Source organism: Bos indicus, chromosome 17, assembly GCF_029378745.1.
Source record: "Bos indicus isolate NIAB-ARS_2022 breed Sahiwal x Tharparkar chromosome 17, NIAB-ARS_B.indTharparkar_mat_pri_1.0, whole genome shotgun sequence".
Lineage (NCBI taxonomy): Eukaryota > Metazoa > Chordata > Mammalia > Artiodactyla > Bovidae > Bos > Bos indicus.
Window position 1 is genome coordinate 474,010 of NC_091776.1, and position 17,516 is coordinate 491,525.

Genomic DNA, 17,516 nt, shown 5'->3' on the forward strand with positions numbered 1-17,516 from the left:
TTATGATGAAAGAAAGTTAATCTGTTCTGCAGATTATTTAGAAGTATGTGGTCCAGCATTTTGCAAACCCAGAGGAAAACCAAAAATGCTAAGAGTAGATGATTGTTATTACAGGTATCACTTTGCTTTATTATTTTGGGTGCTTTATTCAAAAGGGACTTTAGATTTTAATCTAGTAGAAGCAAGTTCAGTTTGGAAAGGTTGTCAACAATGAATTAGGTCATATATCTTCAAATTATCACCTCTGTTACTGAAGTTCAAGAAGATTAGATAATGTACTTGGTGAGTTCAGTTCAGTTGCTCAGTCATGTCCAACTCTTCGCGACCCCATTAATTGCAGCACGCCAGGCCTCCCTGTCCATCACCAAATCCCGGAGTTCACCCAGACTCACATCCATCGAATCAGTGATGCCATCCAGCCATCTCATCCTCTGTCGTCCCCTTCTCCTCCTGCCCCCAATCCCTCCCAGCATCATAGTCTTTTCCAATGAATCCTCTTCGCATGAGGTGGCCAAAGTACTGGAGTTTCAACTTCAGCATCATTCCTTCCAAAGAAATCCCAGGGCTGATCTCCTTCAGAATGGACTGGTTGGATCTCTTTGCAGTCCAAGGGACTCTCAAGAGTCTTCTCCAACACCACAGTTCAAAAGCATCAATTCTTCGGCGCTCAGCTTTCTTCACAGTCCAACTCTCACATCCATACATGACCACAGGAAAAACCATAGCCCTGACTAGATGGACCTTTGTTGGCAAAGTAATGTCTCTGCTTTTGAATATGCTATCTAGCTTGGTCATAACTTTCCTTCCAAGGAGTAAGCGTCTTTTAATTTCATGGCTGCAGTCACCATCTGCAGTGATTTTGGAGCCCAGAAAAATAAAGTCTGACACTGTTTCCACTGTTTCCCCATCTATTTCCCATGAAATGATGGGACCAGATGCCATGATCTTCGTTTTCTGAATGTTGAGCTTTAAGCCAACTTTTTCACTCTCCACTTTACTTTCATCAAGAGGCTCTTTAGTTCCTCTTCACTTTCTCCCATAAGGGTGGTGTCATCTGCATATCTGAGGTTATTGATATTTCTCCTGGCAGTCTTGATTCCAGATTGTGTTTCTTCCAGCCCAGCGTTTCTCATGATATACTCTGCATAGAAGTTAAATAAGCAGGGTGACAATATACAGCCTTGACGTATTCCTTTTCCTATTTGGAACCAGTGTGTTGTTCAATGTCCAGTTCTAACCGTTGCTTCCTGACCTGCATACAAATTTCTCAAGAGGCAGATCAGGTGGTCTGGCATTCCCATCTCTTTCAGAATTTTCCACAGTTTCTTGTGATCCACACAGTCAAAGGCTTTGGCAGAGTCAATAAAGCAGAAATAGATGTTTTTCTTGAACTCTCTTTTTTCCATGATCCAGCGGATGTTGGCAATTTGATCTCTGGTTCCTCTGCCTTTTCTAAAACCAGCTTGAACATCTGGAAGTTCACGGTTCACATATTGCTGAAGCTTGGCTTGGAGAATTTTGAGCATTACTTTACTAGCGTGTGAGATGAGTGCAATTGTGCAGTAGTTTGAGCATTCTTTGGCATTGCCTTTCTTTGGGATTGGAATGAAAACTGACCTTTTCCAGTCCTGTGGCCACTGCTGAGTTTTCCAAATTTGCTGGCATATTGAGTGCAACACTTTCACAGAATCATCTTTCAGGATTTGAAAGAGCTCAACTGGAATTCCATCACCTCCACTAGCTTTGTTTGTAGTGATGCTTTCTAAGGCCCACTTGACTTCACATTCCAGGATGTCTGGCTCTAGGTCAGTGATCACACCATCGTGATTATCTGGGTTGTGAAGATCTTTTTTGTATAGTTCTTCTGTGTATTCTTGGCATCTCTTCTTAATATCTTCTGCTTCTGTTAGGTCCATACCATTTCTGTCCTTTATCGAGCCCATCTTTGCACAAAATGTTCCCTTGGTATCTCTAATTTTCTTGAAGAGATCTCTAGTCTCTCCCATTCTTTTGTTTTTTTCCTTTCCTTTTTTGTTGTTTTCCTCTATTTCTTTGCATTGATTGCTGAAGAAGGCTTTCTTATCTCGTCTTGCTATTCTTTGGAACTCTGCATTCAGATGCTTAAATCTTTCCTTTGCTCCTTTGCTTTTCACTTCTCTTCTTTTCATAGCTATTTGTAAGGCCTCCCCAGGCAGCCATTTTGCTTTTTTGCATTTCTTTTCCATGGCGATGGTCTTGATCCCTGTCTCCTGTACGATGTCACGAACCTCATTCCATAGTTAATCAGGCACTCTATCTACCCAGCAAAAAGTACTCACTAAATATGTAAAAGTACTAAGCTTAGTTATTAAAGTACATACTTAATTAAAAGTAGATCTATCATATGATCCAGCTGTCCCACTTCTGAGTATATATCCAAAGGAAATGAAAACAGTCTTGGAATATCTACATTCCCCTTTGTCTGTAACATTTTTGACTATAACCAAGATTTGGAAACAACCTGAATGTCCATCAGTGGTGAAAGGTTGTTGTTGAATCATGCAAGACTCCGGGATTCTTGGCCACTGGAGGAGAAGAATTCAATCTGGGGCCAGAGACGAGGCTTGATTGCTCAAAGCTTTTGTGTAATAAAGTTTTTTATTAAAGTATAAAGGAGATAGGGAAAGCTTCTGACATAGGCATCACAAGGGGGCAGAAAGAGTACCCCCCAGCTAGTCTTCAGTTGGATGTTATATAGTCACTAGCAGTCTGTTAATGAAAGAAAGGAATGTCTTAAAACTCAGCATGGCACCAGGCCCCTCACCCATAAGATGTATTTTGGGATAATCTTGGCACCAAATGTTTCATCCTGGGCCATAAAATGATTAATTTGAATCTTGAAGAAGGGCAGATCACCATACAAATAGTTTCATTTATATAGATTAGGGAAACAACATCTGAGTATAACATACTGGTTTGTCAAGTAAGTTCTGAGCCAACAGGCGGAACCAACTTGAAGACAGAGTTTGGGGGTAAATGCATAGTACATTAGCATGCTGCTGCTGCTGCTGCTGCTGCTGCATCACTTCAGTCATGTCCGATTCTGTGTGACCCCATAGACGTCAGCCCACCAGGCTCTCCTGCCCCTGGGATTCTCCAGGCAAGAACAGTGGAGTGGGTTGCCATTTCCTTCTCCAATGCATAAAAGTGAAAATGTGAAAGTGAAGTCACTCAGTCGTGTCCGACTCTTCGAGACCCCATGGACTGCAGCCTACCAGGCTCCTCCATCCATGGGATTTTCCAGGCAAGAGTACTGGAGTGGGGTGCCATTGCCATAGCTTAAGACAAACATTTCCATAAGTAAAAGGCATTGGCTATTTCTAGGTTTGAGAATAGTTAACTTCAGGTGAAACCAGGTATCATTATGGCAACACAGTATTTTAAGAGAAACCTCCTTTTAAATTTGTATAGAGAAGGAAAAAATATTGATAGTTTGTTTCCTCCTGCCGCTTAAGAGAGATAAAAATGTCTGACACTTGCAGGCTATTTCCTTAGTTTGGAGACCCCTGGCCTTCCTGCCTTTTACCCTCTCAGTGGCTGCATGGATAGAGTGGTGCTAGAGTGAAAACTGGCTTAAAACTCAGCGTTCATAAAACTAAAATCATGGCGACCATTCCCATCATTTCATGGGAAATAGATGGGGAAGAAGTGAAAACAGGGACATTTCATTTTCTTGGGCTCCAAAATCACTGCAGACAGTGACTGCAACCATGAAATTAAAAGATGCTTGCTTCTTGGAAGGAAAGCTATGATAAACCTAAACAGCATATTAAAAAGCAGAGACATTATTTTGTTAACAAAGGTCCATCTAGTCAAGGCTATGGTTTTTCCAGTAGTCATGTATGGATGTGAGAGTTGGACCATAGAAAAGCTGAGCACTGAGGAAATGATACTTTCTAATTGTGGTGTTGGGGAAGACTTGAGAGTCCCTTGGAGAGCAAGGAGGTCAAACCATTCTATCCTAAAGGAAATCAACCCTGAATATTCATTGGAAAGACTGATGCTGAAGCACCAGTATTTTGGCCATCCACCTGATATGAAGCACCAGCTCACTGGGAAAGATCCTGATACTGGGAAAGATTGCAGGCAGGAGAAGAAGGGGATGACAGAGAATGAGATGGTTGGATGGCATCACTGACTCAATGGACATGAGTTTGAGCAAAGTTTAACAGGTTCCACACTGAGCCTCTTCCTCTAGACTGGCCCCTGCAGCTTACACTTGGGGAGACGGCGAAGGACAGTGAGGCCTGGCGTGCTGCAGTCCATGGGGTCACAAGAGTTGGGCACAACTGAGTAACTGAACAGCAAAAGCATAGTCATGATTTGAAAAACTTCAACCATTGATAAAACCTGGATGTCTTAGCAAGAGTGTTATATAAAATGTAATCTCCTTATATTTTATTCAGACACCTTGGTACATAACTCATTACTTTTCTTTCCTTCATATTCTCTGCAAGGTATTTGAAGCAGTAATAGCTTGGGTGAATCATGACAAGGATGTAAGGCAAGAATTTATGGCTCGGCTGATGGAACATGTACGGTTACCTTTGCTTCCTCGGGAATATTTAGTTCAGGTAAAAGTATTTGCATAACACATAAGTATGCACTAGCACCATGTCCCTGGGGCAACAGTGTGTAGATTCTTGTTACACAGTGGCAACTGGGCATAGGGCAGTAAATATGCCTGATGTCCTTGGCAACTGCTACCTCTTGGGCTGCTTCCTGGTCTTAAAGTTTGCTTCTCCCCAGTATCTGGTTTGCATAAGCAAGTACTGGAGCTTGTGGAAGCATTGTCTGTGGTGATGTGAGTACATGCAGAAACCACATCTGTAGTTCTGTGTCATTTCTGCATCTCTTTTGCCTTCCTTCTAATAGCCTCCTCTAATTAGTGAATGGAATGGAATAGAATGGAATTCTAAGCTGAAGAAAACCAGGTTATTTGAAACAAATAGCAATAAATGGATCTTTAGTAGTCTCTGAAAAATTTTAAATTTACTGTTGTATTATTAGCATTCCTTTATATTAGGGTCATTTCAACATTTTAATTTATAATTAAAGCCATCCAGTGAAACTTTTTTTTTAATTATTTGTTTTTAGCTGGAGGATAATTGCTTTACAGTGTTGTGTTAGTTTCTGCCATTTATCAATATGAAGAAACATTTCTTTATTAGCATTAGATCTGAACATTTTAGAATTGTTTGAAGCTTGTTTACTTGTTGTCATATGTGTAATCACTGGTACTCTGCCTTTAAGAAAACGAACAGAAAAAAAAAGAAAACAAGAAACCTATCCTGCACTTGAGGATAGGGATAGGAGGGACAAGATTTATTTGTGGTATAGGTACATTGTTATAAAGTATTTTGAATCCCTTTACTGGATTTTTTTTTTTCAAGTTTTAAAAGGTTGTCTTTATAATATTACGTCCCCTGCTTGAAGGACTCATTATCTCAATTTTCTAATTTTTCTTACTGTTTGGCCTAAACTATTTCTTAATTTGGCTTAAAGATAACAAATAGATGAACATAGTACTACTAAAGATTATTCTATAACTGACATTGAAGTATATGATTTTCATTGCAGTTCTTCTTTATTATTTATATATTTTTCTCTGTAGACCAGATAGTCAAGCATTTTTTTAGTGATATTTATAAGCTTGCCTCTGAAACTTTTAGATTGAATCAGAAGATAGTTATTCTTTTTTCTTATTCTTGTTTCTTTGTCATTTTATCATGAATTAGCTATCCCCTCATAGGGTGAGTCTGATTTCTTCTTTCAGAGGGTTGAGGAAGAAGCACTGGTGAAGAATAGCAGTGCTTGCAAAGATTACCTCATTGAAGCTATGAAGTACCATCTGCTACCTACAGAGCAGCGTATATTAATGAAGAGCATCCGGACCCGATTGAGGACACCCATGAACCTTCCCAAAGTAGGATCTGCTGTTCTTATCTGTTACTATCTCATCTGAAAGGCCCATAATGAGGCTCTTAATTTATTTTACTCATCTGAATTTCCATGTATCCAGGAATTCATTGTAGTATATGTAATTCAACTTCTTTTTTGATTTTGTCTGTGGAGGGTGGGTGTTGTTTGACTCATTTAATCTTTACAAACCACATGATACTGCTCTTCTGGAACAGAGGCCACTGGTATTTATCCCTTCTGAGTTTCTTCAGCTCTAGTTAACAGCAGAGAAGATAATCAGAGTATGTAGATCTAAAGATTTCTTTGTAAGCTACATATTTGGGTGATAAGTGAAAACTGAGTAGTTTCACAGAATTGCTTACAACTAAGGATGCTAGCTTGTTCCTTTTGTTGCCTCCTATTGTCTGTTGTGTACAAATAGTACACAGTTTGATGGTTCACTCACACATCATACATAGCCATTTCAGTGTAGATTTCCCAGATGTCTTCCCAGATCTCCAGTGTTCCTAAATTTCCTATGTGAAAGTTTGTATTCTACCTTTATCTTTTTAGTTGAAGCCATTCATTTCTTACTGATTAAATTTTCTTTACAAATAACCCCTCATTTCTGTCTTTCTGTTTGCAGTTTCTTCTGCTCTGTGTGCATCTTTATAGTACTAGGAGGCCAGCACTTTAAGCACCATTTTGTGTATGGTTGATCAAAATGATCCATACATAATATAATACTTTTATTTATGTATTGATTTCTAGCTCTCGTGTGTTTGGGGGCAATGATGGATTAAGAAATTATAATTAATCTGTTGTCTACTGTTTTCTTACATCATCTTTAGTTGTTTTTATATTTCCATTAAATTATATCTTTTATATTCTTTCACTTTAATACTTTTATTTAGTATTTTTTCAAAGTTTTTTTTTTTTTTTGAGCCTACATTTTAATTGCTTCAAATTCATATTAGTAGTGTTTTTCTGTTTTGCCCAGTGTTAAGAGTTCTCAATTTAGAATTGACTATATTTTACCAGTGCTACTCCCTCCTTTTTTCTAAATTATTAGTAAATATTTTAATTTAAAATGGACTTCAGTACTCTTCCTGGTGATTCCTCATTAGAAATACCCACTTAGCAATATAGTCCATTTATAGTCCATTTATAGTGTCAGTCCATATTATTGTGTTTATTATCTAAACCAAAACAAGTAATTTGGCAAATAGCATCTGATGAGATCTAGGATCATATAGATTCAAATTTAGCATGATTTTTTTTTTAATGTCCCTCTGTGTGTTACTCATCATTTTCATAGGCTCCTAGAAATTTGAATGCTTTTCTCAAAATATTCTAAAGTTTTAGTGAAAATTATTGTCACTTAAAAGATATTTACAAGGCACTCACTTCCTACCCTATTTTGAAAATTGGTATTTGCCGTTTTTAAATTTTCTGATCTCTCCTCAGTTCTCCAAGATTTTTCAAAAATAATTGTAAGTGGCTCAGTAAGTACATTAGCTAGTTCCCTTAATACCTTAGTATGCATGCCATCTGGGTCTGCTGATTTTATAAGTGTTTACATTTTCCAAATACCTTTTACCTCCTTTTATAAGAAGTCATCTCTATTAAGTCTTCATTACTTCATATCTGTCCATATTGTTTGGTGTCAGTTTTTGTTCTTACCAAAAAATACAGATTTATAAAAGCCATCTATAGCCTTAGCCCATTTGAATTATTATTTCTTTTATGCTGGTCTTTGTAACTTCCTTCTAAAAGGTTTGTCTTATCTTTAATACTTTTTAAACATTTCATATTTTTAAAAGGTCTCTTCTTAACCTGTATATTCCCTTAGCTGGCATCTTTAGCTTTGCTGTCTTTAGCTATGCCTTAACCTTTAGAGTGAAAACTAATTCTCTTCTAATTTCTGTAATAAGCATGCTACTTTTAAAAACATTCTAAAGAGTTCTTGGTGAAATCCTGTCAATTATTTTCTCTTTTGTGATCATCTGTTCAGTTGACACTGTCTCTGGGCTCTTCTCTGCCAATGGGTTTGGATGGCCCTCCCAACTGTATTAAACTTTGGATTTCTCAGTTCTTTAGCTTTGATTTCATGGTGGGTATGCCAATCCATGAAGGTTCTCTTCTGCTCTCTCAGGGTGACTGGAGAGTAGGGTGGCAGACCTGACAGGTAGCAGGGAGATATACTGCTGCTAGTTTTGTATTTGCATAGTCTCTCCTGAAAGTTTATTTATCTGCACATAGTTTTGAAAAGTGCTTCTACTGGATGCTTAGAGGGTCTATATTCAAGATTAATTCTAACTAGATAGTTAAGAATGAGGCAACATGATTAACAGTAATGACGCACTTTATTATAATCACAATAAGACACATCAGACAAAATGTGGTAGCAGTCCTGGAATAACAGATAATATTTCTACTATGACAGTGACCTATTAGTCTCTGATTCTGTGGACTCACACGTACTTGCATAAGATAAATCTTTTTATAACTCAGACATTAGTTTTGTATCTTCAGTAAACTATCTTGGGGTTGTGTAAGGCACTCATGGATTTGGACAGTATAATGAAAAACTGTGTATGTTTTGCTACTATATGTTATTGTTTAGTTCAGTCTCTCAGTTGTGTCTGATTCTTTGTTACTCCATGGACTGCAGCACGCCAGGCCTCCCTGTCCATCACCAACTCCTGGAGTTTACTCAAGCTCATGTCCATTGAGTCGGTGATGACATCTAACCATCTCATCCTCTGTCGTCCCCTTCTCCTCCCGCCTTCAATTTTTCACAGCATCAGGGTCTTTTCAGATGAGTCAGTTCTTCGCATCAGGTGGCCAAAGTATTGGAGTTTCAGCTTCAGCATCAGTCCTTCCAGTGAATATTCAGGACTGCTTTCCTTTAGGATGGACTGGTTGGATCGCTGTGCAGTCCAAGGGACTCTCAAGAGTTTTCTCCAACACCACATTTCAAAAACATCAATTCTTTGGTGCTCAGGTTTCTTTATAGTCCAACTCTCACATCCATATATGACCACTGGAAAAACCATAGCCTTGACGAGACGGACCTTTGTTGGCAAAGTCTCTGCTTCTTAATATGCTATCGAGGTTGGTCATAACTTTTCTTCCAAGGAGCAAGCGTCTTTTAATTTCATGGCTGTGGTCAGTATCTGCATTGATTTTGGAGCCCCCCAAAATAAGTCTGTCAGTGTTTCCACTGTTTGTCAGTAGTTGTGTTGTGTGGGCTTAGTTGCTTCTTAGCGTATGGGACTTTAGTTCCCTGACCAGGGATCAAACCCACATCCCCTGGATTGCAATGAAGATTCTTAACCACTGGACGACAAGGCTTAACAATAACCACTGGACCACTAGGGTTAACTATAACACCACATGTTATTGTTAGCTTCTTTTTTTATTTGGAATCTGTATTTTTGTAAATGCTATCATGTTATTTCTATTTTTCCTTATTTTACCCAGGATATCTAAATTTGATATTTCAGGAGGCAATTTAAACTAAACTAATATTTAATAGGTGAAGAAAATGAAAGAACAAAGTTTAATTGATCTACATTTCAGAATGCTCACTTGATTTTGTATAACTAACTCCCTACTTCTTACCTTCCTTAAATATGTCATATTTAACTTTTCCATACACATGTCTTCATAGTTTTCAATTCCTTTATATTAGCATAATAAGTCGGAGAAGGCAATGGCACCCCACTCCAGTACTCTTGCCTGGAAAATCCTATGGACGGAGGAGCCTGGTAGGCTGCAGTCCATGGGGTCGCTGAGTGTCGGACACGACTGAGCGACTTCACTTTCACTTTTCAGTTTCATGCATTGGAGAAGGAAATGGCAACCCACTCCACTGTTCTTGCCTGGAGAATCTCAGGGACGGGGGAGCCTGATGGGCCGCCATCTATGGGGTCGCACAGAGTCGGACACGACTGAAGTGACTTAGCAGCAGCAGCATAAGTATGGTGTTTCTCATGTGAAACCAGCTGTCTCTTAAAAACAATTGGGATGTCAGAGTCATGACACATTTTTGTTGGTAGTGGCACTGTCTCTTGATCTCATACAAATATCCCTGCTCTCGTCTTCCCATTATACATTCTTCCTTTCCTGGTTATCTCTGATTTTTGGAGTTCCAAATCCTCAACCCATTTTACTTCTCTTGGGCGAGTAAAGGACAGATATTACTACCTTTCTCTGTAATCAGTAGCACATTTTCCCTTCCCATTTTGATCTACAAGAAGTGAAATGTTGCATGGAAATCATAAGATTCATAGTTGCAAATCATGAAATCTATTCAACTATTATGTTTCTCAAGGATTTTTTGAAAAGTATTCCCTTTAGAGATTTTTTTTTAACTGATCTTCATCAGATGTTAACCAAGCCTCTTCTAACTATTGTGTAACTGCTGGGCAGAGTTTAAAAGTTTAAGCACAGATAGATCTTCTATAGATCCCTAGATACAGGATTGATCTTACTGTCTGTTGCACCTCTGTGATTTCACAACTTCTCCCCCTCCTCTTTTTCCTTTAAGAATAGTAAGGAAGGGTAATGCAGATTTTCTTCGTTAATTCTGCCTTTTATTTATTTGCATTCAACACTAGGGGAATGACAGGTCTGAAAAATCTTATATATTTGTGCTGTATCCGATCTTCTTTTTAAGACCTTTAAAATTCTTTCTCCTTTCCTGTAAATTACTAGAATAAGCTTCTTTTTGGAAATAGGACTTACTTTGATTTCTGTGTACCCATCTTTTCTATAGTTTTAAGTACAAGTAGACCATTGCTCAGTCACGGTGCAAACTTCCCCTTTTTGTGTCTATGAAACAGTCCATCTTCTGTTTGAGTTTGTGTTTCTTTTGAACATTCTTTTTCCTGTGCTTATCTAACTTTCTGCTTGAAATGTCCCTGCCGTTCTTTACAGTGTTCTAATTGTGACATCATTAACTTTTACATTCTTCTGAATTGACAGCTATCCAAAGAGTACTCAGTGTGCTCATTTATGCTCATTAAAAGACAAACACATTGATTGCTAAGTCCCATCTATCTCTAAAGGTTCTCCCCGCTCCAGGAAGTTTTTACTAAATTATGGCTACATTTCTGATCAGGAATAGCAGTTAATGTCTATAATCATATATAATTGTATATTATTCTTGAACTACTTTAGAATCTTGTCTCCCTAGTGAAATCTATAAGCTCTTAGGGATAGAGACCATGTCTTATATTTCTTATGTAGAACACCTTAGCACAGTTCTGATTAAACACAGATGATAGACACTTAATGAATAGTTGGTGAATTGAGTTGAACTCACTTATTCTCTGCTCATTCATTTGTTATGATTTCTAGTATCTCCATTATCTGGCCTCTTGTTTGTTTTATTTGTGGGACATCCATGGAGATCTCTTTACTTGATATCTAGGAATCTGTACTCTCTCGTGAATTTAAATTTAATTAGTGCTCCTTTTTCAGTAGTTTTTTTTTTTTTTCTTCTTCCATCTTTCTTTTAATACCATACTGTCCTCTTCACCTCATCTACCCACTAACATAAATTTCACTTTTGTCTGCTCTCCTAGGTTGTGGAGATCTAATCCCTAGTCATTACAAAGCTGGGATCTAGTTTTTAGCAAGCCCTATGACATACTGCAGCCTTGCCAGTGCTGATTGCCTGCTGTTTTTGGCTTAAATACTGCTTTTGCTTGAAGGATCAGAAACTTATTTTAGTTTCTGATATCCTTATTTTTGACTAAATGTGCTAGAAAATAGAATTGTAGTTCTAACATATGTGTGCCTCCTTGGTGATGTTTATTAAATGTTTATTAGGTGGTTGTTTTCCCCCAGCTCACCCTACCATCTTCATCCTAATACTCTCCATGTCATTGTCTTTGTGTCAGTAAGACATTTTAAATCCCTGAGTATGCAGTAGTTATTTGTTCAAGTGCTTATACTTCTGCCCTTCCAGTTAATGGTGGTGGTTGGGGGCCAAGCACCAAAGGCTATTCGAAGTGTGGAATGCTATGACTTCAAAGAAGAGAGATGGCACCAAGTAGCAGAATTGCCTTCTAGGAGATGTAGGGCAGGTAAGCATGATGCATTGTGATCATTTCCCTATTGCTGGGTCATTGGGAGTTTCCTCTCAGGTCTTATCTTACTAACTAGAAGAATCTTTATTGGAAAAACTTTGATTAAAATAGCTATGTGATTAAACAGTGATTCAGGAGCCTCATACAACTCACAAGACATTGATGAAGTTAGCAGCTTCTTTCTTTAATTTACATATTTTTCTGATTCTTATGTAAGGTGGAGTAGCTAACAATTTGCTGGATATTTTCCTAGTTACCTTTATTGAAGTATTGAGAAGCAGTTCTTTAGCTTGGGACACTTATTGCTAAGAAATTCCTAACTTAGCTATAAGCCACAGTTGCTTTCTTCCAGGCCATCTGCTTTTCAAGCATTTGTTGAAATGGACCTTAGTTTAGCCAAAACTGCAATCAGAAAAAGACGTTTGCAGTTTCTAAGAATTCTTTCTGAGACTCAAACCTGGATCTGTAAATTCATGTCTCTCATAGCAAAATGAGTTGTAAGCGTAACAGAACATTTCTATTATGGTAGTCCTTTAACAGTACATCCTGGAGCTTGTTATATAAGATGATAGATTTAACTCATTCCTTTATAGGTGTCTAGTATGTGGGAGGAGGGGTTCTGGATGTAGTATAATTTTTACTAGTTTTTAATTGAACCTTAAAATTGTTTTTAATCTTTATGAACAGTGCTGCAATTCCTTATACATATATCATTATGTATGTGTGCTAATAGATTTAAGTTGGATAAAACTCTAGAAATGGAATAATTATTAAAAAGGTATCTTAAGATATGCTAATTATTACTTCCACTAACAGTAAATATGAAGGTACTAATTTCCCTACATACCCTATGAAAGTGAAAGTCACTCAGTCGTGTCCAACTCTTTGCAACCCCATGGACTATATATAGTCCATGGAATTCTCCAGGCTTCCGAACCCAGGGATTGAACCCAAATCTCCCGCATTGCAGGTGGATTCTTTACCAGCTGAGCCACAAGGGAAGCCCAAGAATACTAGAGTGGGTAGCCTATCCCTTCTCCAGGGGATCTTCCCAACCCACAAATCAAAATGGGGTCTCCTGCATTTCAGGTGGATTCTCTACCAACTGAGCTATCAGGGGAGCCCCTGTAACACCTTATAATTAAATGTTTGAGTTTTGCAAGCTGGTAGGTGAAAAATTCTTTCACATCTAGTTTGTACTTCTATTTTGAGGAAAGTTAAACATCTTTCTAAATGGTCAGTTCATGGTTTCATGATTTTTGCCATTGTTTTATTATTGATTTGATATGTTAAGGAGAGTGGCCCTTTTTTCCTGTCAGTTGCGGTGTGAATATTTATTTGTATTAATCTTTTGACTTTATTTGCATTATTTTTGTGTTATTTTTGCCATGTAACACTATTACTTTCTATGTGTTCCTGTACCATTAGACTTTTGTCCTTGTGCTTATGGATTTCTTTCTTGTATAGAAAAGTCTTACTTAAAAATTATTTGTGTGTATAATTCATAGTATTAATATATAGCTGTGATAGTTCTCAAAACTTAAGAAATCAGTATTGGTATATTACTATTACCTAAGCTACAGGCTTACTGTATTTTACAATTTTTTGTGTTAATGTTTCTATTCTGTTTCAAGACCTCACATTGCATGCATGCATGTATTTATAATTGAAGTAAATCAAGACCTCACATTGCATGCATGCATGTATTTATAATTGAAGTAAATATAGTTGATTTACAATATTGTGTTAGTTTCAGGTATACAGCAAAATGATTCACTTATGTTTATCTTAAGACTATTTTCCATTATACATTATTGCAAGACATTGAATACAGTAAATCCTTGTTGCTTATCTACCTTATGTGTAGTAGTATGTATGTGTTAATCCCACACTTCTAATTTATCCCTTTCCCCGTTTCCCCTTTGGTAGCCATAAGTTTGTTTTCTGTGTCTGTGAATCTGTTTTGTATGTAGATTTGTTTGTATCATGTTTTAGACTCCACATATGTGATGTCACGTAGTATTTGTCTTCTGACTTACCTCTGTATGATATTATCTAGGTTCATCCATGTTGCTGCAAATGCTAGTATTTCGTTCTTTGTTATGACAGAGTAATATTCCACTGTATATGTAACACACATTAAACCAATCATCTGTTGGTGGACACTTGGTTTGTTTCCATGTCTTTGCTATTGTAAATAGTGCTACTCTGAGCACTGAGTGCATGTACCTTTACAAATCACAATTTTCATCTTTTCCAGATATATGCCCAGGATGGGGATTGCTGGATCATATTGTAGTTTGCATTTTTAGTTTTTCAAAGAAAACTCCATACCATTTTCCACAGTGGCTGTACCAATTTACATTCCCACCAATAGTGTAGGAAGGTTCCCTTTTCTTCACATCCTTTCCAGCATTTATCATTTGTAGATATTTTGATGAAGCCATCTGACCACTGTGAGGTAATACTTCACTGTGGTTTTGATTTGCATCTCTCTGATAATCTCAGATGTTGAACATCTTTTCATGTGCCTGTTGACCATCTATTTATCTTTGGAGAAATGTCTGTTTAGGTCTTCTGCCCATTTTCTGATTGGGTTGATTTTTTTTTTTCTTTTTGTATTGACTTGTATGAGTGGTTTGTATATTTGAGATATTAACCCCTTGTCAGTTGCATCATTTGGAAATGTTTTCTCCCATTCCATAGGTTGCCTTTTCATTTCGTTGATGGTTTTCTTTGCTGTGATTGTGTTTGTGATGGTTTCCTTTGATTCCTTAAAAATCAAAATTTTTAAGTTTTGGCCACCTCATGCAAAGAGAGTTGACTCATTGGAAAAGACCCTGATGCTGGGAGGGATTGGGGGCAGGAGGAGAAGGGGACGACAGAGGATGAGATGGCTGGATGGCATCAATGACTCGATGGACATGAGTCTGAGTGAAGTCCGGGAGTTGGTGATGGACAGGGAGGCCTGGCGATTCATGGGGTCGTGCTGGTGATGGACAGGGAGTGCTGCGATTCATGGGGTCGCAAAGAGTCGGACACAACTGAGCGAGTGAACTGAACTGAACTGAGGTCCTGTTGTTGTTATTTGCTCTTATTTCTTTTGCCTTGGGAGACTGCTCTAAGAAAATGTTGCTGTGATTTATTTCTAAGAATGTTTTGCCTGTTTTTTCTTCTAGGCATAACATGTCTTACATTTTGGTTTTAAACCATTTTTGTTTATTTTTGTAGGTGATATGAGGGAGTGTTCTAATTTCATTGATTTACATGTGGCTGTTTAGCTTTCCCAACACTACTTGTTGAAGAGACTGTCTCTTTTCTATTGCTTTGTCTTGTCTCCTTTGTTGGATTAATTGACCATAGGTATGTGGCTTTTTCTGGGCTCTCTGTTCTCTTCCATTGATCTATATGTCTGTTTTTTACCATTACCATAGTGTTTTGTTTACTGTAGCTTTGTAGTTTTGTGTGATGTCTAGAAGAGTTATACCTCCAGCTTTATTCTTTTTCCTCAGTATTTCTTTGGCATTTCTGGGTCATTTATGGTTCCATATAAGTTTTAGTATTGTTTGTTCTAGTCTCTGAAAACTGTCCTGAGTATTACAGATTGCATTTAACCTGTAAATTGTATGGTCATTTTAGCAATATTATTTTTGTAAGAGCAAGAGATTTCTTTCCAATTCTGAATCATCTCCAGTTTCCTTCATTGTTGTTTTATAGTTTTCAGCATATAGATCTTCCACCTCCTTGGTTACGCTTATTCCTAGGTTGTTGGAATTTCAAATGGGACTTATCTTTTAAACTTTGTTTTTCTGATGTTTCATTGTTTGTGTAAAGGAATGCAACAGATTTCTGTGTATTAATCTTGTATCCTGCCATGTTGTTGAGTTTATTTAATAGTTCTAATAGTTGTTTGTGGAGTCTTAAGAGTTCTCTATAGAGAATGTCACATCATGTGCAAATAATGACAGTTCTACCTCTTTTCTTCCTATTTGGATACATTTTATTTCTTGTCAGACTGATAAGACTAGGACTTCCAATATAGTATTGAGCAGAAGCAGTAAAAGTGGGCATCCTTGTCTTCTTCCTGAATTTAGCAGTAAGTTTTCCAGCTTTTCACTGTTGAGTATTATGTTTGCTATGGATTTGTCATAAATGACTTTTATTATTTTGAGATATGTTCCCTTTATACCCACTTTAATGAGATTTTTTTGTCATGAGTAGATGTTGAATTTTATTAAATACTTTCTTTGTGTCTGTTGATATGATCATCTAGTTTTTTTGGTTCCTTTTGTTAAATGGTGTATCATATTGATTGATTTACTTATCTTGAACCATCTTTTTTAACCTGGAATGAATGCAACATCAATATGATCCTTTCTCTGTATTGCTGGATTTGGTTTGCTAATATTCTGTTGAATAATTTTGCATCGATATTCTTCAGAGATACTGGTCTGTAGTTTTCTCTTTTTTGTAGTATCTTTGTCTAGTTTTGGTATCAGGATGATGGTGCCCTCATAGGATAACTTTGGAAGTATTCCTCACTTTGAAATAGTTTGAGGAACACAGATAAGCTGTATGGTCCTGGACTTTTGCTTGCAGGGAGTTGTTTTTATTACAGATTCTATTGTTATCTGTTCCTTCAGTTTTGGCTGAGCTTTCCAGGTGGCTCAGTGGTAAAGAATCCTCCTGTAATACAGGAGACGTGGGTTCAGTCCTTGTGTTGGGAAGATCCCCTGGAGAAGGAAATGGCAGCCCACTCCAGTATTCTTGCTTGGGAAATCTCATGGACAGAGTAACCTGGTGGGCTACATATAGTCCACCAGAGTTGGACATGACTTACCGACTAAACAGCAACACGTTTCTTGAAACTTTTCCATTTCTTCTAGGCTGTCCAGTTTGTCATTATGTAAGTGTTCACAGTATTCTAATGATTTTATTTTATTTTTTTGTATTTCTGTGGTGGTTATTTCTCTTCTTTTCTTCTTTGTTTATTTGGATTTGCTCTCTTCTTGTGGAGCCTAACTAGAGGTTTGTTGATTTTTGCTTATCTTTTCTAAAAACCAGCTCTTGGCTTTATTGATCTTTTCTGTTGTTTTTCTTTTTAATCTTCATTTTCTTTATTTCCTCTCTAACATTTGTTGTTTTTCTTTCTGCTAACCTTGAGTTTTGTTTATTCTTCTTGTCCTAATTCTTTTAGTTGGTAGGTTAGGCTGTTTGAATTTTTCCTTGAGGAATGCCTTTATAGCTATGAACTTCTCTTGTAGAACTGCTTTTACTTCATCCCATAGGATGTAAGGTTCTGTTATCATTGTCCTTTGAAGTCAAGGCATTTTCTGATTTCTTAATTGAGTCCATCATTGACCCATTGGTTTTTTAGTAGCATGTTGTTTCATCTCCATATGTTTTTTCCTCTGTTTTCTTTCTGTAGTTGATTTCTAGTTTTACACTATTGTGGTCGGAAAAGATACATGAAAT

General features: G+C 37.3%; 1 protein-coding gene across 3 annotated transcripts in view; it reads left to right on the top strand.

Annotated features, from left to right (window-relative positions):
- Positions 1-17,516, top strand: part of KLHL2 (kelch like family member 2) — a 173,013-nt gene that overhangs the window by 143,652 nt on the left and 11,845 nt on the right. For all 3 annotated transcript variants that reach the window (XM_019977499.2, XM_070768943.1, XM_070768944.1), the window contains 3 exons: positions 4,497-4,613; positions 5,816-5,965; positions 11,921-12,038. In XM_019977499.2, coding sequence (XP_019833058.1) covers positions 4,497-4,613; positions 5,816-5,965; positions 11,921-12,038 — 385 coding nt within the window. The remainder of the gene's footprint in view (positions 1-4,496; positions 4,614-5,815; positions 5,966-11,920; positions 12,039-17,516) is intronic.